The sequence below is a fragment of the Cynara cardunculus genome (genome assembly GCF_001531365.2).
Source record: "Cynara cardunculus var. scolymus isolate 2C chromosome LG 11, CcrdV1, whole genome shotgun sequence".
Lineage (NCBI taxonomy): Eukaryota > Viridiplantae > Streptophyta > Magnoliopsida > Asterales > Asteraceae > Cynara > Cynara cardunculus.
The window spans coordinates 15,210,698-15,230,905 of NC_037538.1; the positions used below are offsets into that span (position 1 = coordinate 15,210,698).

The 20,208-nt window shown below is 34.9% G+C and overlaps 2 protein-coding genes across 2 annotated transcripts; both read left to right on the plus strand.

The window, feature by feature from the left end:
* The first annotated feature begins 7,106 nt into the window (after nucleotides 1-7,106).
* Nucleotides 7,107-7,601, plus strand: LOC112521774. The gene has a single exon (XM_025130768.1). It carries the CDS (start codon nucleotides 7,107-7,109, stop codon nucleotides 7,599-7,601), a length of 495 nt encoding a protein of 164 aa, XP_024986536.1.
* A 6,039-nt stretch (nucleotides 7,602-13,640) lies between these two features.
* Nucleotides 13,641-19,671, plus strand: LOC112521430. The gene is made up of 2 exons (XM_025130289.1): nucleotides 13,641-13,864; nucleotides 19,140-19,671. The coding sequence occupies exons 1-2, from the start codon at nucleotides 13,774-13,776 to the stop codon at nucleotides 19,262-19,264; spliced, it is 216 nt and encodes a 71-aa protein (XP_024986057.1). The 5' UTR covers nucleotides 13,641-13,773; the 3' UTR covers nucleotides 19,265-19,671.
* Nucleotides 19,672-20,208: the final 537 nt, after the last annotated feature.

Consider the following 20,208-nt stretch of genomic DNA (forward strand, 5'->3'; position numbering starts at 1 on the left):
TATATAAAAGATACCGTAGGTATATATGTGTTCTAGAAAATAAAAGAAAGCATACAAAGGAGATAAGACTATTATTGGGTTTGAAACATTACATTATACCAAATGTATTTGTGTGTAGCTCATGTTGGTAATATGCTTCCTTCATTATAGGTCTAGACTACATTAAACATACTCATTTATTACCTAACGGTAAATTGCTGGTCTCAACTATTTGATTCGATGATTACACAACTACATCTGATAAACACTTATAAAAGTTTTGGGATTTTGGTATAACGATAGGATCTAAAGACTGTTAGGATTCCAGCTTTTTTTGTTTAAGGATTCAAATTGTGTTTCTAGAATCTGAATACGTTAGTATCCAAATTTTGTTATAGGATTCAAATTCAGGATCCAAAATTACGTAAAATGATTTGTACGTACCTGATATTCGAAATATATCTTATGTTTCAAATAAAACAATTATTATAAGATTCCACTTGTAATATTGTTTATAGTCTTATTTTTGTATCCCTACTAATCCAAGTAGAATGATTTCAGTAAAAGCGAAAACTAGGTGAAGTGAAGTTAGATCAACGCCAAAGTGGAAATAATTAGCATCTATCCGATTGAAGACCAGTACCAAATAAGTCAGAAAGTTTGGGAAATACTGTTTGACAACTCGATTTTGAGTCACTCAATCTTATCCAACAAGTTTGGCTCACCAACTTTCGCCAACCCATATCCTAGTATAGAAACATCTTCTGAGTATCAGTCAAAGTACGTTTTAAAGTATTACTTTATTTGTACATTACTTCATTTATTGTTCACTCTGCATATAAAATGATGGGTTGGGGCAACACTCGCATCTTTTCAAGATATCCAAAGGCTAACATGAAGAGTAAAAAAATAGATGGATCAACAAATCAGATGAAGACACACATTAAAATTGGAACACGACATTTAATCATTGGTGGCTATAAAAGACAAACGTTTATCATTGTTTTAGATCATCGTTTGATAGAAATTCTGAGTGATAACTTATTAGGCAAATCAACATCAATTAGGGGTGTACGTGGGTTGTGTTGGTAGGCTTACGACGTTTATACAAGCCAACTCAATTATCGCGGTTTGAAAAAATCTCAACCCAACCCAACCTTTGCAGGTTGAGGCGGGTTGGTTCGGTTGGCGTTTAGTAGTTATATAGAATTGATGAATGAAATACTTTATTGGACTTACGTTTATAAGACAAAACTATAAAATGTATATCTAAAAGTGTTATAATTGGTTTATAGGACATTTTTTTAACGTTTCGAACATGTTTTTAGAATGCTTTTAAATAGAGTTTCGTATTAGCTATTTTATAGAACAATTTTAAAAAATGTCCTATAAACTCATCTATTTATAGGACATTTATATTCACATGACATTTTTTCAAATAATGTTGTATAAAATAACTAACACCACACTTAATTTAAAAACGTTATAAAAACTTGGTAAGACACTCAAAAATGTCTTATAAACGTAATAGTGTGTGTGTGTGTGTGTGTATATATATATATATATATAGCTAATAAGATTAATATATTTTATATAGATATAAATAAAACTATATCGAAATCATATATATTAGCGGCGGATTAATTGGCAGGTTGGGTTGGGTTTGAGCTAGCCTAACCCAATTTCAACCTTCTTAATTGGTTGTTTATCAGTTTGACGGTTTAATGAGTTGGGTTTAATTGGGTTGTTAACGGGTTGACAGATTAAACGGTTTTCTATACATCCCTAACATCAATATCTTAAGATTGTCTTAGTTATTCAGATTTGTTAGATTACATTCTTTTATTTTATTTTATATCTATTTATGAGCAAATTTGTCATCAGGTTGATTGTTTAGGTTAGGTCTTTCCTTATTAATTTCTTCAATAACCTTTAATTTTTTATTTTAATTTAAAATACATAATTAAACTTCAAAAAACTCGATGTGCTTGAATTCCAGTCCCATTCTACAGATTCATATATCAGTCACTACCCAATCAAGACTAACATAAACATAATAAAATACAAGATAAATGTTAGATCTTATTAATACAGTAATACATCAAATTACATTTTATAAATATATCAATATAATTAAATTATAAAAATATTTTTTATTAATATAATAAATGTTAAAAAATTCAAAGTATATGACAAGTGTTAGAGACACATCCGAAAACCTCCCACCTACGGAGGGTAGTGTTTCTGTGCTGACAAAAGAAGGTTGTATTGTGGGGGCAGAATTGGAATTTTGCACGTTCTCCCAAACACCCAACACATATATGTCGCCCGGGATTCGGGGGAAAAGCCTATCACATTACAAACACCTTGGACTTTGACGACACTTGTGTTTTTACCGAATTGCCCTTTAGCACACTACAAGTCTTCCAATCCTTTGGACGTACGTGTGTGTGTGTGTGTTTTTTTTTATATCAATGTCTTCATATTTTATTCCAACATTAACATTCTATTTGAATAAACATAGCATGCGGTGACTCCGGACTATCTGTAAAGCATGTGATCGTCTTGAGATTAGTTGGCTCGCATAACGGGTTGGATATTTAGATTAATAAAAAAAAAGATAAAATTTAATTGTTGTTTGTGTGCTTTTAAATGACAGTTTATTACAACGTATAATTACCTGTATTTTTACGTTTTCTTTTCTTCTGAAGAATTGTTATTGTTGTATCAGTATAGTTGTACATAGTTAGTATTTAAAGGTTGTGCGCCGACACTGTGTATATGATATATAAAGTGTGTGACAATCTGGTAATGTATGAGAATCTTCTTTTGGTAATTGTGGATGTTTGAGTTATTTTGTGTGTATCTCGACTAATCTTATTGGGCTCTGAAGTTAACAGTCAGACAGACTCCCAATGACTTTAACGGGAATTGAACTGGTGACCTCGAACGACAACACAAACTCAATGTCGTAACAGTTAACTTCTTAAGGTCACGTATAACCGTCTTGAGGGTCAGTGAATGTATCGTCTGTATTTTTAAGTTGAAACTTTCTTTATCAAATTTACGCTTCTATTCTAGTATTAGCTCTTAAAGGAAGATGTAAGAAACAACGATCTAATATTAATTTTTTTATAAGTCGAAGATGACCAAATTGAAAGATAGACCCAAAACCTTGGCTATGACAACTCTAACGTTGGTCGAAAATTTAAGCTTCAAGATGGAACATAGAATCTGTGTTCAACCAATGAACATCGCTCTTTTGAATATAAAATTTTAGATAAAAATAAGTTCCGAGTATGTAGAATTTGGAGGAAAAAGATTGCTCGGAGAAAAGGGCGTGGTCTTTCTCATTTTAGAGAAATTAGCTCAGATGATCATTTCCCTCATTCAAATTGGTTTTCTAACCATTTCTCTTCCGGTTGACCCAAATGTCACTACAAACCTGGCCGTCACAATTGCATATTTGTGTTGAATTTGAATATTTTTTTGGCCTTTAGCTATTGCGGACTTGGATATAGCAGAAGTAGTGACATTTGGATCAACTCGAGAAAGAAATGGTTAGAAAACCAATTTGAATGAGGAAATGATCATTTAACTCATGGACTCCTCTTTGTATTATTATTGGCTTATGTCATTGTGTGTTTTTATGATAAAAAATTCTCTTGAATTGTGTCCGAGTTATACAAACAAAGTATATACCGTCTAAAGATTCATTTGTTCTATTTTTTTTATGCATACGTATGTGACTTCTTGATTTGCTATCGTGTCAACGTCTGCGTTATCAATGTGTTCTTGTACCATTTGTTTATATTTTAGGAGTTATGAGGATTGTACGGCTAAAACGACATATGATTTTTCTTTATTAATCAAGATTTTAGGGGACATTTACCAAATGTTTATCGGGTGTCACTTATCTTACCGGATGAGAAAGGGAAGAACCAAAAATGCATAGCAAGAAGCGGAAATTTTATTTGGGGTAAGTGAAACGCTTACCAACAATCAATTTGATGACCGAAAATGTTACAAACGATGAGGTAAATGAATATGATAACTCTTATCGATAAGTGCTTTATCAAACAAACGTTTTGATTACGTTTATTTTCGTTAATTGGATATATGACAAATTGGGTTTCATATGTTTTGGATTTGGAATGATACATAGTGGGCTCATGATAATTTTGTTTACCAAAGAAGTCCATTAGCATAAGAATCCAATGGGCCATTTTTAACCCATTTTTTTTCTTTTTATTTATGTAAATAGATTTTATATTTTTGTTTGAGGACAAAATCAAAGTCATATAAAAAGACTTTTATATGTTAAAAATAAAAATATATAACTAAATAGTAAATAAAGGTTGAGTTCACGTGAGATAAGGTTGTTTTCGTGAGACACGATATTTACACTTAAAACTTTACAATAAAATGTTGTGAAGGTAAAAAAAGCCGAATCTTCACAGCAAAAACACTATGAAGGTTACATTCACAGTGTTTTGCTGTGAAGTTTCAAGTGTAAAAATCGTGTCACACGAAAAAAGTCCTGTCTCACGTGATTCCAAGTTTAGTAAATAACTTTTAAGTTTACACTTAGTGAAATTACATCAAACACAATGGTCTTTATTGAATCAAAATTGGTAACTTTTTTGAGAATATGGTCTTGGTCGAAACTCATTGAGTGACCATTTTTGGTTTAGGGTTGGGTGCCGGTGGGAAGGAGGCTTAAGGTGAGAAATGTAAGAAGAGATCTCTATCATTGGATGCAAATTAAGATGAGATGCACCGGGTCAATCTCCATTTCAAGCGCGATTCATTTGTAGATTTGAAATTAAAGGTGATCGATCAGGGGTCTGGATTCCTTCTCACGCTTCCGATCTTAACTCTCTACTTCTCACACGACCATTCGTGTTTCGGTTTAATGCCCGATGATTAGACGGTCGAGAGGACAAATTGATAAATGAAAATATATTAATAAAATGCATAAAAATGTAAAAAGCAAGTTACAATGACGTGGAAAACTCTGTGAATGGGTAAAAACCATGAGTGATGTTAAATCACCGTTCCGATAGTAATAAAGATTTTACGTTAAGCTATAGAAATAGTTCGCATATATCAAAACTCGTTCCATAAATCTACCTCTCTCTTATAATTGGCCCCGCTCCTTGTATCTGTTAGCTAATAATCTCCGGGGCATCAGAGAGTTCAGGGCCGGCCCTGGCCATGTGCAGCCCGTGCGGTCGCACAGGGCATCAAAACCGAAAGGGGCATCAAGTTGTCATTTATTACTAGTTTTGGGTTTAATAATTTGGGAATTGAACAATTAAGCTTTAACTATAAAAACAGGCCCAAGGCCTAGTAGTGATGAATACTGAATGCACATCGTTGGAAAAAGTTGGAAAAGTTTTTGTTTGTATAAAATTGTCTGTATGAATTAATTTGTTTGTATAAGTTGGAAAAGTTTTTGTTTGAGAAAGTTTTTTCGCAGATGTTAGGACCGTTTTTTTAGTTGGAAGGAACGTGTTTGGGAAAAAAAATTGGCTTTCTATATAAAGTTCCCCCTAAAAGCTTATTGGATAAGTCACTTTCTATATCATTAAGTCACTATGAAACAGTCATGCATAGTTGAGCGAATAAGCTGTTAGTTCTATTAAACTTATTAAGTTGCTAACAGATAAGTCCTTAGTCTTTAGTCATTAGACATGTAACTTTTGAGTTTAACTTTTTGTTTGCTATGACAGTAACTTGAATGTAATTTACTATCTTAGTTAAAAACTAATTGTAATTTTCCTTATCTTTTAAATCTCATATATTGAAATAAAGTTTTTATTTTGTTAATTTTAATTTGGAAAAGGGAAAACTGGAAAAGAAGGAAGCACGATCTTAATCCAGGATTTATCCTTTTATCATTTATATTTTCTATTCGAGGTTATGGTTTTTATGTTCCCCTCATTGTATTTTTTTTATTATAATTAATAAAAATCAACATGGAAATGAGATACTTAGCTTAAATAAGTTCTAAACTCTTAAAAAATCGCATGTTTAGTTGGCTTTAAAAAATAGGGTTAGGGGCATATTTTATTATTTTCGCATAGGGCATAAAAAATCTTAGGACCGGTCCTGAGAGAGTTATTTGGACGTGAGCTCACTATGTCGTTGTTGCCCCTGATGTCTACTTCGTCAACATTTCAAGTGTCGTCGTCAATCCTCATCGTCAAGATGTCTATAGCTATTGTCGACAACTCAAAGTCTGGATCCAAACATAGCCCGCTACGATGTGCCAACTTGCATCCTCAATATCCGAAAGAGTCCATGTCTAGTTCAGACGACTTTCTTTATCACCACAATTCTATATGATCCTCGTTAAACAATCAATACATCAAATATAGTTACAAAAAAATTATTATTTGAATAATAATCATAATTATCTTTTTAATTTAACAAGGTGGTGCCTGATTGGTTTGAGCTTGGCTCCAAAGGTCAAAAGTATCAGGAGGTCCCAGGTTCAAATCCAAGGAGGAATAGAAATCCTTTTGTGGCCACGGAGGTTCAAATGCGGTGACTCCGGGCTATATACAAAACAGATGGTCGTCCTGAGATTAGTCGGCTCGCATAGTGAGAGGTTAATAAAAAAAAAACACCTAAGATATAATTTGAACCAAGCGGATAAAAATCACCCATATAAATCACAAGGGTGGTGTCTAATTGGTTTGAGCTTGAGCTCCAAAGATCAAAAGTATCTAAAGATCTCAGGTTCAAATCCGAGCAAGAATAAAAATCCCCTTGTAACCACGGAGGTGAAGTGGTTGTTCCCCTGTGATTTTACTCGTTTAATGCAAATTAAATGGTTTAAATAAAAAACCATTCAACTCGGCGTGCATTCTCGCCACCTTTTTCTCAGCACCTCCCAAACCCTTTTTTCTTGTCTTCATCATCCTCAAAGCTTCAACTTTGAAGAATTGGATGCAGCCCTGAAATCTGATCCTTTGGCTCCGATCTGTGGCCTTTATGCTTGATCGATCACTTCCTCCTATGAGGAAGGAGGGGGATGAGACCATAACAATAAATCAGAAATAAAAACCTGATTTAATCTTGTTGCAGGATCTCCTTCCTCCATTGAATCGATTTCTGTAATGGGTACACAGGTGTTGCGGGCGCAAGATTTCTTGATCCATCGGAACCCGACCATCTTTCATCGTCGCCACAAACCTTACACTGCAAATGGAACCACATTTCCTAGACGGCAGACTAACAACAACGGTCACCGGAAATCAAACGCATGGAGATATTTGCAGAAGCGGATGGGTTCGCCGGAGATCAACAGATCCGCCAGTACACCTGAGTTGACGGCCAAACATCAAAAAGAGAAGCAGAGGCTGCCGGTGATGACTTTGGATAGAGTTAATTCTATGAACTGTGTTGAAAACATCTCCGGCACCGGCAGGTTACGGAGTGCTCCGGTCGTTCATGACGATTGGTATGCAGGGTCAACGTTCCTTTTGTCTCCGCCGCCGGGGTCCCTGCCACTCCCTTCGTTTTTCAACAAGAAGCAAGGTTCAGTCGCCATTGATAACAGTTTTGATGACGTTGCAACCAAGGATCTGAGGCATTTGCTTCGGCTCGCGTGATTCAACCTTTCAATACCATAAACCCTAAAAATGATGGACCTTTTGTATTATTTATTAGGGTTGAGTATTTATCATTTTTAATATATTTTTTTTCGTAAATATGTACAATTGTACGTAGTCAAGCTTTGCGTTTTTGTATACAATTGTATATATGGAATTATATATAATAAAAGAACACGTAGGGGATCTAAGTCCATCAGTTCAGTTATCTATATGGATAAATTTGTTTGTTTGAGAGATAAACGACTGATGGGATCGAAGGAGGCAAAGGAGAGGGTTGAATTATTTCTGGTAGTACTTTGTTCGAGCTAGCTTAATGGGAATAAGTGGGGGGTCTCGGCTTATTTTATATAGCCATTTTGGCTTAATAGCTTAACGATTAAGCTGTAAGTCGTCACCAAACCACATGTAATCTCTTTATCTTTATATATATGTGGTATGTCTTAGGGTTGGGAGGATGAAAGTGTTGGTAAAATGGAAAAAGCAAAAGGGATAAAGCATTTTAAACCCAAAAACAAAGTGGAATTCAAACACCGAGCGGGTGATTATGAGGTCACTTATTTGGTAAGTATAGTAAGAACCGAACATCTTATCAGATAAGAGAAACAATAAAGGTAGAATGTCTTACATGGTAACCGAAAGTGGTAATGTTTATCGGGTGATAAACACTTACCAACAATCCATTTTGATGTTCAAGAATGTCCAAAATCCGTCAATAATTTCCGACGGATCGACGATTTTCAGAGTATGAGAAATTTTCTCAACAAACCAAAAGTCCGTCTGTGAATTAAATAAGTTACCAATGGATTTCCAACTACCGATGGATTATCGAAGTCCACGCTAATAAAATTTACAAAAATAAAAAAATAATTTTTATTACCCATAAGTAATTTTTAAATTAACCAACCGATCAGCGACGATTTTTTTTTTCTAATTTGTTTGTTGTTAATATCAAGCAACATTTTAACATAAAATGTAAAACCAACTTGAATTCAAAAATGGAAAAACAAGGGTTTTTAAACGACCGTCGGTGATTATCGACTTAGTTTTTAGTTTTCTGTGATGTTTTTTATACGTATGAGCTTAAATTTGATTGTTTTTTATATGATTTTCTATGTGTATGCATACATATAGGTAGGTGTTTATGTTTCTCTATGTGTATGCACGAATATGTAGGCGTATGAGATATCATCATGGCCATTCCAATTTTTTTAGAGGCCCAATGCGTTAGCAATGACGCGAGCAACAGTTATAACATAATATTAAAGTTAAGTGAAACTAGTCATAGAATAGGTGTGTGTGCGCTTATGTGCCTATGAACGACACTGAAACTCATGTATAGTGTGGGCAGTGGGCATGTCCATGGTTCAATATAGCAGTGAGCAAAAACAACCAAGTATCAATGCTGGACATCAGCAAAACATCGAGGTGCAAATTGGCGTTGAAGATGGAAGATCAATGCTGGACAGCAGCAAAACATCAGCTCTTTTCGATCAAAGTACCAAGTTCATCGTTCTAGACTTTTATTACAATTGAGACAAGTAAGCACCAGCCCCGGTTAATGTCAAGAAGCAGAATGCATAGACTTTTATTAAGACGGTGGAGTTTTTATTGTTTGAAGGGCTTTTGGGCTATGTTAGAAGGGAGTTGTTAGATGGTTTGAATGGGAATACAAATGGGGAATTAACAGGAAACCATTGAGAGGAATTGGAAGATACACACACGTGAGGTTTGGAAGCAGAGGCGGTAAGGAAAGAAACACACAAGACTCTTTCTCGATTGTGAGATACACATGTTGAATTCAATCAGCTCGGAGAGATAGTAGACATGAAATATATCATGTATTGTTTATATATGAATATACGATGGATCTATGTGTGTTGTACTTATATATATATATATATATATATGATATCATGTATGGATGAGATATCATGTATCATGTTAGTGTACATGAGTGTATATACATGTGTGTGTATGTTGTACGTGTGTTGGCTAGTCACCTGTTCAAATTTCCTTTGGGGTATCGAATGTTATCTCGGTTATCAACTTCAGGACCACATATGATTAATCGAGTTATGTACAAACTATCTTCGACATTCACGGTTATAAAACATAATTTATTAACCAAATCCAGAGGCGTAGTGGAGTGGAGTGGAGTGGAGTGGAGTGGGGTGGGGTGGGGTGGTTGCCGGTGCCAATGTCAAATCTCAGCCCAAACCCACAATTTGTTTGAGTCACCATAGCGATTGTTTCAACGAATCGCCATGGGGCCTTGCAGGGACAGTTAGAAAAATCCCCACGGTGGTCCTGAAAAGACTCTAACGGGCGATATATACGAAGGAGCCCCAAAGTCTTGGTAGTTAGTTTAATTGAACACAATTTGTTCTATATTGAGACATCATAATCTGTTTGTATTTTGAAAGTTCTTAATTCTTTATAATCAGGTTGAACCGTGAGAAAAAGAAGAAGAGTCGATTCTTGTTCATGCTAAAAGAAGATGTCAGTGACCTACAAGTATATTCTAGAATATACTTGTAGGAGTATCATCGACGGATGACCCTTTTAGCAACGGATTTGCGAAGGAAATTTCCCTCGCCGATACTCTGCATTTTTATAGTGTCTAACGGTTATAATCTTATGAAAAAGTACTTACTTCAAACAACCATAGACGCTGGACTCTATTTTTCAAATTTAGAGTCGCATACGTAACTTAAATTAGAAACCACTTAAACAAATGATTAAACGAAAAAACAATTTAACCTTTTTATTAATAATTTTCAAAATAAAATTATCAAATTAAAAAAAATTAGAACATATTAGTACCAGGAAAAATTACAGTAAATTGAACCAACTTTGACTTGATTTCTATTTTGAAAAATCAACTTTCAAAATCTTTATTTTAAGATCTGAAATAAACGTTTCGTTTATTTAAAGATTTGGTTTACTTAATAACCTATTAATCATGACATGACTTTGGTTAATGTCAACTATTATACCACGTGATATTTAAAATTTACATAATAAATTTAAAATGATGATTTGGCCTTAATAATTATGACATAATACATACCCTATGCTTATTATTTTTAGCTAACTAATTTAATAATTATTGTAAATTAATTATTGCTTTCAAAGCATATAAGAAAATTATATTGATTTGGGATCATGTGAGACGACTGTTTTCGTGAAACATGATTTTTACATTTGAAACTTCAGATCAAAAACTGTGAAGGTAATATTCACAATGTTTTTGTTGTGAAGATTTGTCTTTTTTTTTTTTTTTTACATTCACAACATTTTGTTGTGAAATTTCAAGTATAAAAATCGTGTCTCACAAAAACAACTTTGTCTTACGTGAACCAAACCCAAATTATACTTATTAAATGTAGGATTTGGGACCCATAAGAGTCGATATGAATAAAGTGGTTATGCTGGTTACTGCTCATTAGAGGCATAGTCAATAATAACATAAAGCTTAAATGAAAAATATTACATATGGTTCATCAATATTCGATTGCAAATATAATAGTAATATTTTAAACAATCTAAACAAAAGCTGAACATACAAAACCGTTACACAACAAATAAACTTTAAACCAAGCATATAAAACAACCAATCAAGCCTATGCTTACACCAACCGACTTCTCTTCGAACCTATCGGCTAATAGAAACCTTGATCCCTCATCATGCCATCCAACTCCAAATCGCCGACAATATTTATCTCATCAACACTCTTGACATTCTAGAATATTCATCATACTATCAGCATCACTTCCGTTTCCATTAGAAGCTTCCTGCAACGTAGAGCACATTTGCACACTCCAAATTCCGCAAAGCATCACCCATAGATCATAGATGGCTTTACATTCTCATTTTCAGTAAACATTTATGAGTCGTTTCACCAGTTTTTCTTCAAAGATTATGAATTCACATAAACCCTTAAACTCTCGCCTTCCTTGCCAAAAAAAACGTGAAGGTATACCAAATGTGAAGATGTGATGATTATTCAATAGTCAGTTACTTGATGGATACGTAAATGAATGACGCCAGTGACAGGAAGAGAAGGGAGCAGCAATGACAGCTGCAGGAAAAGGAGGGTAGAGGACAGCAAGGACGACGAGAATAGGAACGAAGGGACGTTTGAGACCTTTAGGTTCTATAGTTTTTTATCAATGGTTTGTGTTAGATTATTTTAGTTAGTTCTTTTAATTAGTGATGACATGGCACTCTTAATATCCACCTAAGATTTTGTTAATCCATAATTTTCCACGTCATATTAAGATGAGCGGTTACTTATTCAGCAGGTCAATCATGCTCTTAAATAAATGTAAGCTTTAGTCCAAACCACTACCGTCCACCGAGCTGAAGTACTGAAATACTGTAGATCACCATCGATCTGAACTAGAGATGGCCAAAAATCGGTCCCGGGCCGGTCCCAATCGGTCCTCACCATTCTCATAACCGGCCATAACCGGTCCCGGCGTAACCGGTCCCGGTCTCGGTCCCGGTCTCGGTCCCGGTCCCGGTCGAAAATGATAGGACCGGTATAGGTACTTTATAACCGGTTATAGGCCGCCGGTCCCGGTCCCGGTCCCAACCGGTCCCAACCGGTCCCAACCGGTCCTTCATTAAAAAAATAAGATTAAAAAATCTTATTTTTTTAATGATATATATTTTTAATACATTATAAAATTTACAATTGGGTCACTCAAATACACTTTAAAAATGCGTTTTAATATAATTAAAATTACGTTTTCTTATAAAAATACATTATAAAATTATTTAAAAATACATTTATTTATAAAATTAATTGAATTTTTGGGCCGGGCCGGGCCGGTCCATAGTCGGTCCCATAACCGGTCCCGGTCCCACGAAACTACCAAAAACCTCAACCGGTCCCGGTTTTCGGTCCCATAACCGGTCCTTACTGGTCCCGGTCCCGGGCCGGTCCTTTGTCGGTCCCGGTCCCGGTCCTCCGGCGGTCCCGGGCCGGGCCGGGCCCATTTGGCCATCTCTAATCTGAACCACCACCGACCACCTTTCATTTAGTAACATCTTTGGTTGTGTATTTTAAAATGTTTTACATATTAATTAAAGTATTTTTAGTTTTAAAAAAGTTAAAATTTTCAAAAAGGAGATTTTGGTCATTTACCAAATTTGATTCCAATTCCAAACCTACGTTATGTGAACCAAACAGACAAATTCCAATTCCTTCGCAAATTCCATTCCGTCGTTTGTCAACGAGACAGGTGGTCAAACCTGAGAATATTCCATTCCAATTCCTTCAAAGTCAAATTATTTTAACGGATTTCATTAGATGCAAAAACATTTCGTAAACCAAACCTCACCTGAAAGTTTGTTTTTAAAATAAGAATGCTTTAATGCCATTTTATATCAACTAGAAGGGTACTTGCATAATGCAGCGAGATGCATCTTGATTTTAATGTTTCGTTTTAAATTTTGGGTCAATCAATGTTATAATGCGATGTTATGTGGTTTTGAGAAAAAGAAAACGTTTTATTTTTGAATGAAATATAAATTTGAAGATATTATAAATTTTTGATAAAAATAAACGATATTAATATCAAATTAACTATTTAAAAGTTCGTTTTTTGTTTAATTTCTTTAAGTCAATTTTTTATTATGAATTAATTGAATTTTTAAAACGAAATAATTTATTTTTGGTTTAATAAAATAATTTATTTAAGATAATAATTAAGTATTATGTTACAACTCAATAATTATTCTAATTATATTTTAGATATTTTATAATTAAAATGAGATGTTTATCCTCTAAGATTATGTTTATACGTGGTTAGTTACACGAATTCAAACATAAAACTTTAATAAGTTGCATTTACGCATAATTTACTTGTAATCTTGAATTTTAAATAATATGCATTAATAAACAGTATATAAATAAAAAATAATTTTTAAGTGTTTTTGTTAAGATGGTGTAAAAATATTATTGATTCCGGAAAAATAAAAGCCGGAAAAACGAGATATAAAGAGAGTTGTTGGCCGTCGCCTGAGAAGACCAAACAAAACTGAAAATATTTCAAATTATCTTAACGCCGATAAAAGTTTCGATTCTTTGAGTAACCGGAGAAGTCAGACGGAATATTTGAGCTCTCTAGATCTCTGATTCACCATTCGCCGTGTAAACTCATGAAGTTTCTGGATTGGTACGTCAAAATCGCAGTCGTATCAGCAGCAATTGGAGGATCTATGGAGTATTTCATGATTAAAACCGGTTTCTGTTAGTCAGGCCTTTCCTCTGTTCGGTTTAATTTCAGATTTGCCTATTGAATTTGCTGTTCGTTTTATTTTGTTTATCTGTTTGTGTTAATGAGAAATTGGATTTTGATTAATCACTATGAAGGGGGTTTGATTTTAGCTTTATTCATTATGGGCGAACTAGCTTACAAGTAGATCTGACGATTGCTATGTGTTTTTTAAATGTGTAAGAGAACTCATGAATGCTAAACCCTTATTATAGTTATTTGTATAAGAAACATGGACTTTGGTCAAATTGGTTTAATTTTAGCAATTTGAAGTGACAGGAATTCATAATTTTTATGTGTGTGAAGCATGATAATACATCAAATCTTGCAACATAGATTAATATTGGTTAATATTGTGTGGGAAGGGGATATGTTAATTGCAAGCAGATGTTTAGAAGAACAGGACAACCAAGTCTTCATGCTTGCTAAGTAAGAAATTCCTATGCACCAAATGGCCAATGGTTAGTTTTGAATGTCAAGATGGTAGGTTATGAATTATTTGCTTGGTTCTAAATTTTTTATACATATCCAACCCAATTCTTATGTAATTTGAGGATGATAAATGATAGATTCTTCTTTGTGATATGGAACTTCTTGCTAACATTAAACATTGGAATTGTAAGTTGAAATTTCTCGATTTTACTTCTTGAAGAATGCATGTAAAGAAAGAGTTGCGGTGAGAGAAGGGGTTATAGAATAAAAATGGAAAAACAAATAAGAAGCATGTGGAAGTATATTAGACCTTACTTGAATGAGCATTTCCAAAGCATCTCTTATAGTAAAGGATGCAGCATTTTCATAACTTAACTTGAAATTGTTACCATCCTTCTCTTGCAAAAGCTCAATCTTATGCAGTTTCAGGACAAAGGTTCACCATTAGCATAGTAATATTAATGATTGTTACGATGATTTTGTGCATCACTTAGATGTTGTTTTACTTGGACAAATTTGTGGATCACCTAGGGGTTTGCGAGAGCATCCTTAGTTCCCATATGATGACAACCCAAGAGTGGTTGAGTGTATTATCTCATCCTCGTAATTGAAGAGGCTCAAGCTAGCTAGTCCTGTAAGGCTTATTCTAATTCTTACAGATAGTGAAAATCCAAGATATCTTAACTCTTCATTTATGAGATCTAAGGGGAGTTAAAATCCATACATGGTGCAATTGTAAGTATGTATTATCTTTACATAACTATTGAAATATTGAATAAACAAAGGATCATGATGGGTCATTTGCTGATGTAAATGAAATCCTATGATAAACCTTGATTTATATATATGAAAATAATATGACGTAATTAGCCATAATGTTTGAAGACTCCTTGAGTTGGAGATTATCTAAATGCCCAACTTCTCGCATATAAGGTTACTCATGAATCACCGTAGGGGATCTTTTAGACAATTGACGAAATGAACTGCAATTGGCTTAATATATGAGGGTACATAAGAAGCACATGCAATCTTCTTGCAAAGAAAGTGGCCGTTAACCTCATTGTCTTTTGTATGTCTGTGGAAAATTTGATCACCCTCTTTGTCTTTTGTATGTCTGTGGAAAATATATTTCATGAAAGATGTGCATGATGGCTCTGATTATCCTTATACATTTCTATCGGACCACTTAAGGATTTTTCTAATTCCTATGCCAAATGATGAACCTGAACCATTCACAAGTGCCAAGCGGTTTGGGACATGACTTGATACTCTCTTACTTGGCGGGAAATGACAACTTGCCTCTTGATTTTCACGAAATAAGAGTTCTTTTGAAGAAAACACATAACATGCCATAGGCCTCTACCATGTGGACATTCTACATAACTGGCATCTAAGCATATTAGTGTGACTCTGAATAATGCAATTAATTTTTCAACCAGGTAGATTTACGTATCAATAATTAGTACGAGGGGAATAGATGAATTGAATTTCCATGCTCACTGACTGCAAATATTTGATCTCATGACTATGAGAAGTTTAACTTTTCCACCATTTTCTATATCTCGCTGAAAGAAGCATGTTATCAGGCACCATTTGGGAATCAGCTACCTCATAGTCAAGCGTACTTAACTTAGTAAGGATTTCGAAACACACTTCTGATGATCTAACCCCCTTAACACCTAAGAAATAGTCGAGAATAAGGATTTTGAAACACACTTCTTGTGATCTAGCCCCCTTAACATCTAAGAAATAATCAAGATTTCATAGGTCCTTATTTCGAATTCTCTCTGGATGAAGAATCTTGGGTTGTGATCCCTTGTGCATCATCACCTATAATCCTATTGTCATTTACACACACCAACACAATCGTCTTTCCATTTTTCTGATGGAAGGGCATGAAATAATCACATGCACTACAAGTCATCCCATAAGTCTCTAGGGTCTTGGTGATAATTGATAGAACGAGTAGCAAGGAGCCTGTATTAACTTCTCAAAAGAAATCTCTGCAACCAACATACCCATATTGGCTCTTCCTGATCTACAAATGCTGAAGGTTGCTACATATAAGCTACCTCTGAAAAATTTAGTTAAGCAATACATTAATGATATCTTGTTGATGCAAGTTAAAATGATGAATTGTCTCTTGACCATCTTGGTAACAAGACTGATATGTGAAAAGAGTTCTTAGTCACAAAATTGGCTTTGAAGCAAGCAAGGGAACAAATAAGATTTCGGTTTATGGTCTAAACCTACTTGCAACTAGCAATTTCTTTGTGGTAGTAAGGTTAACATGACCTAAAGTTTGGTTTTATGGAGGAAGTCATCTTCTCATGTATACATCCTTCCAACCGGGACATGTTTATACCTTGGAAACATTTCGATTCATAATTGTTTATATTAAAGAGAAAGGCATAGGGACTCAACAGCACCAATGAGGGTGGAGGATGTAACAGTCAATGGGGGTGAGGAAAGGCAGGCCGAGGCCGGGAAGGACATGGGATGAGCAGCTGAAGCTGGACATGGAGGAGTCAGTACTTTCCGAGGACACAACTTCCGATAGGAGTTCTTGGAGGTGGCTGATTTGGGTAGTTGATTACTTGTAGAACTCTATTTGGTACTGCAGTTGGAGGAGGGAGATAGGAGGGTAGAGGGTGGGGGATGGGGGAAGAGTTGAGAGTTGAGAGTTGACAGATAGCGGGGGAATTTTTGGAGTGTTGCGTGCTTTTAGCTAGCTCTTGGTGGCTAAGCTGTCTCTACTGGCCTTCTTGTTCAACCTGTCTTCTCCTTTTCTCTTTCCTTTGTCGTTTTCTCACCTTCAATTCTCATTCGTGATTGTATCAGGCTCTTTGCGATCTTTTCCAAATCTGTCTTTTAAAAATAAAAACAAAACCTTTTTTGGTGCAAAATTGTGGCTTTTAGTTAAGCTTTCGAAATCTTTTTAGCAAGCTGTGATCTTCTTGGAAAAGACCTCTGCCACTTGAGGTAGAAGAAATGTCTGTGCACATTTTAACTCCCTGACCTACTAGGTTTGGTTTGAATAGTGAGTCAATGAAGCATGATGAGACCGGGTATCCAAATCTGTTGATGGGTTTACGGTTTACCAACACAAGTGTGTTTTCTTTTCTGCGTGCCTCTATCATACCAATATGGAGTCACATGGAAAAAATAATTAACCAGTACAGGGTACTAAAAACAGACGTATTCAGGTGACAAAAGGCTGTAGAACCATTATGAACAAGAACATAAAAATCCAAAATGAAACCAGCAAATACTTAATCTATGTGGAAGACCCTTCCAATTTGAACGGTAAACCATTGTTTTTGTTAGTGACCTTTCACATTTCTTCCCCTGTGGTGGCTTCCAATATTTCGGATGATTATGTCTATCCTTCCTAAGCATCCCTCTCTACAGCAAAGGGTTAACTTCCAAAACTAATACGAGCATATTATTATTTTCTTACGCAAAAGCTCAACGGTTAGTGCTGTTGAATTTTCAATACAAGGCTCATGTGCACATGGACTACCACAGGTTCCCATAAATTCATATCCCATGAGCATATTGGAAAAATTAATTAAGGAGGAACTTAATATATTGAGTTTGAGCCAGCTTCTCTTAATTGCCATACCCATGAACTGCAAGAAAAGAGGAATCTGATATAGGCTGCCAAGAACTTGGGTACCCATCATGGGAATTGAAATTTTCAACATAAGAATTGTATTATTGGCTAGAAATTGTGTCTTGGTATAACTAGTGAATTTGTGATTCTGACTCAAATTTTTAAGTGGAAAGCATTTCAGTTGATCTGTGAGACGATGGTACATACTGTTGTTCTATATAACACTCTTGAGCATTGTACAACTTTCTTGGCTAGACTAGGTTGTTCTATGGTCCATGTATCAGCTAGATAGTGGTTTTGTAACAATATATCATGGGGCTTGGCATATCCATGTTTCTATATATTACCTGTTGATCCCAACCTTTCTGGAGGTCAAGGTTTCAAGCCACATCAACTGTGAATGTGAGTTTTGACGTATATAAAATTTATGTACTTAAAAGAAGAAGATAGATTTCATTGTAGATGCTTCTTGGCATCTGTTTGTTTTGAAGATATCTTAGATCCCAAAAAGCTAGCCCACAATCATGGGCATAAATGGTTAGAATGAAGTGAATTTAGTCTTAAGTAACTATGTTAGGATCCTTTAAAGTTATTTTAATTTAAAAAATATCCTAATATATCTTTACTACAAAAACATCCTACTGCAATCTTAAAACTAAAACCAATTCCAATCATTACTGGTCATGATCTTTTCAAATTATCATGAATTATGCAGGCATTGGAGGAACTTTTGAATTATTTTCTGATTTAAATTAGTATTGAAGTGTTATTTCTGTTTATCAGAAATGGAACTTGTTTCTTGATGAGCCCACTCTATAGTCCTATATATATATACATATATCATATATGTATATGTGAACAGGGTTCGGTTCCGGTGAGAAGAGAAGTTGTGGTGAGAAGCGTAGGATCAAGGGTTCAGATCTCTTCTTACGCTTCTAACCATAATTTCCCTTCTCACACGATCCTTCGCCTATGTGAACGTTATTGTTATGCCATAAGATAATGCCATTGCAAAGTTCCTTTTACATTCCTGAAGTTTTGCCAATAGCTTGCTGCTAGATAGATCTGTGCCCTTTATTGCAATGTGCTAATTTTGTTCAAAGCCATGAGGTTTTATTTAAGTAACATTTCTCCGAATGCGTTAAGAGATAAAAAGGGTGGAAAATTATGCATTCTGGCTTACATCTGGTTTCTATGTACAGATGATAAAGTGACGGTTCTTGAGGCGGAAAAGAAGGCTTGGGAGAATTCACCAGAAGCTCAGGCGATGCGAGAAGCTCTCAATCCTTGGAGAAAACTTGATGTAGATGAAAGAAAACATTCCTAGCATTTCCGTATTCAAAGGTTTGGTGATAAACCAATCGACATGAGATTTGAGGTCTTAGATAATGCTTCATAAATAAAATGAAATAGTGGTTCATTTCTGTGAGATATACTGGGTTCGTTTGGTTTGTTAGGTTTTCGTTATTGTCTTGTATCAAACATGCAAGTAGCTTACCTAGGACAAAATACAATTGCTACCCGGGTAGTGTACTTGTTCAAATAGGCGAAAACTCGAGTCTGAGAGCCACAGGGGATTGGGGACTGTTATGTACCTGATTTGCCTCTCATATGATGCTCTTGTCGCTGAGCTGTGCAGGTTAGCTTGGGGGTTGCCAATTATAATTGGATGTTAAAATTTTGAATCTGATCCAATATTACAATTGAATATCCGATCTTATTTGTTTGGTTCTAGTTGCATCGGTCGGTTTCAATTTGATCGAATCACGTTTATTATTTTCCACGTTAGGTGATCTTCCATTTACAAGGGAATATGTGTCTTTATTTGGTTCCAAAATGTGTTTAATGGAGGATGGCCATACTCGAATAATATTTGCAAACCTAATATAAAATTAGAAACATAAAACAATATATTCGATAATAGTTACACCAAGCTTTTTATATAAAGTTTCGTGATACATTGTATAACCATAAGCAAATACGACAACGTACGTTGTCTCGATCTATCTCGTCTACTTTCCCAATCAACTTTATTCAAAAAATGTCGTATTCTTTTAAGCTAAAAACCGAGCATGCCAAGATTGGTGCCAATGGTTTTGCTCTCCTTGACGGATTATCGGGTGGAGACAAGTCTAGGCCATCATCATCAACGTTAACCGCTCCACCAGCTCAAACTGCTAAGAAGTTGTTTCACTATCAATATCAACCTGAACCGGCTTTTTTGATTCGGCACCAAATCTACGTTGCTCCACTTAACGAGGATTGAGATAG

What these genes read in the sequence shown, in the direction of transcription:
- LOC112521774 (XM_025130768.1), top strand. Translation starts at nt 7,107, where the DNA reads ATGGGTACACAGGTGTTGCGGGCGCAAGATTTCTTGATCCATCGGAAC.
- LOC112521430 (XM_025130289.1), top strand. Translation starts at nt 13,774, where the DNA reads ATGAAGTTTCTGGATTGGTACGTCAAAATCGCAGTCGTATCAGCAGCA. An exon ending in CATGATTAAAACCGGTTTCT is followed by an intron (nt 13,865 to 19,139) that starts GTTAGTCAGGCC and finishes TTCTATGTACAG; the next exon opens with ATGATAAAGTGACGGTTCTT.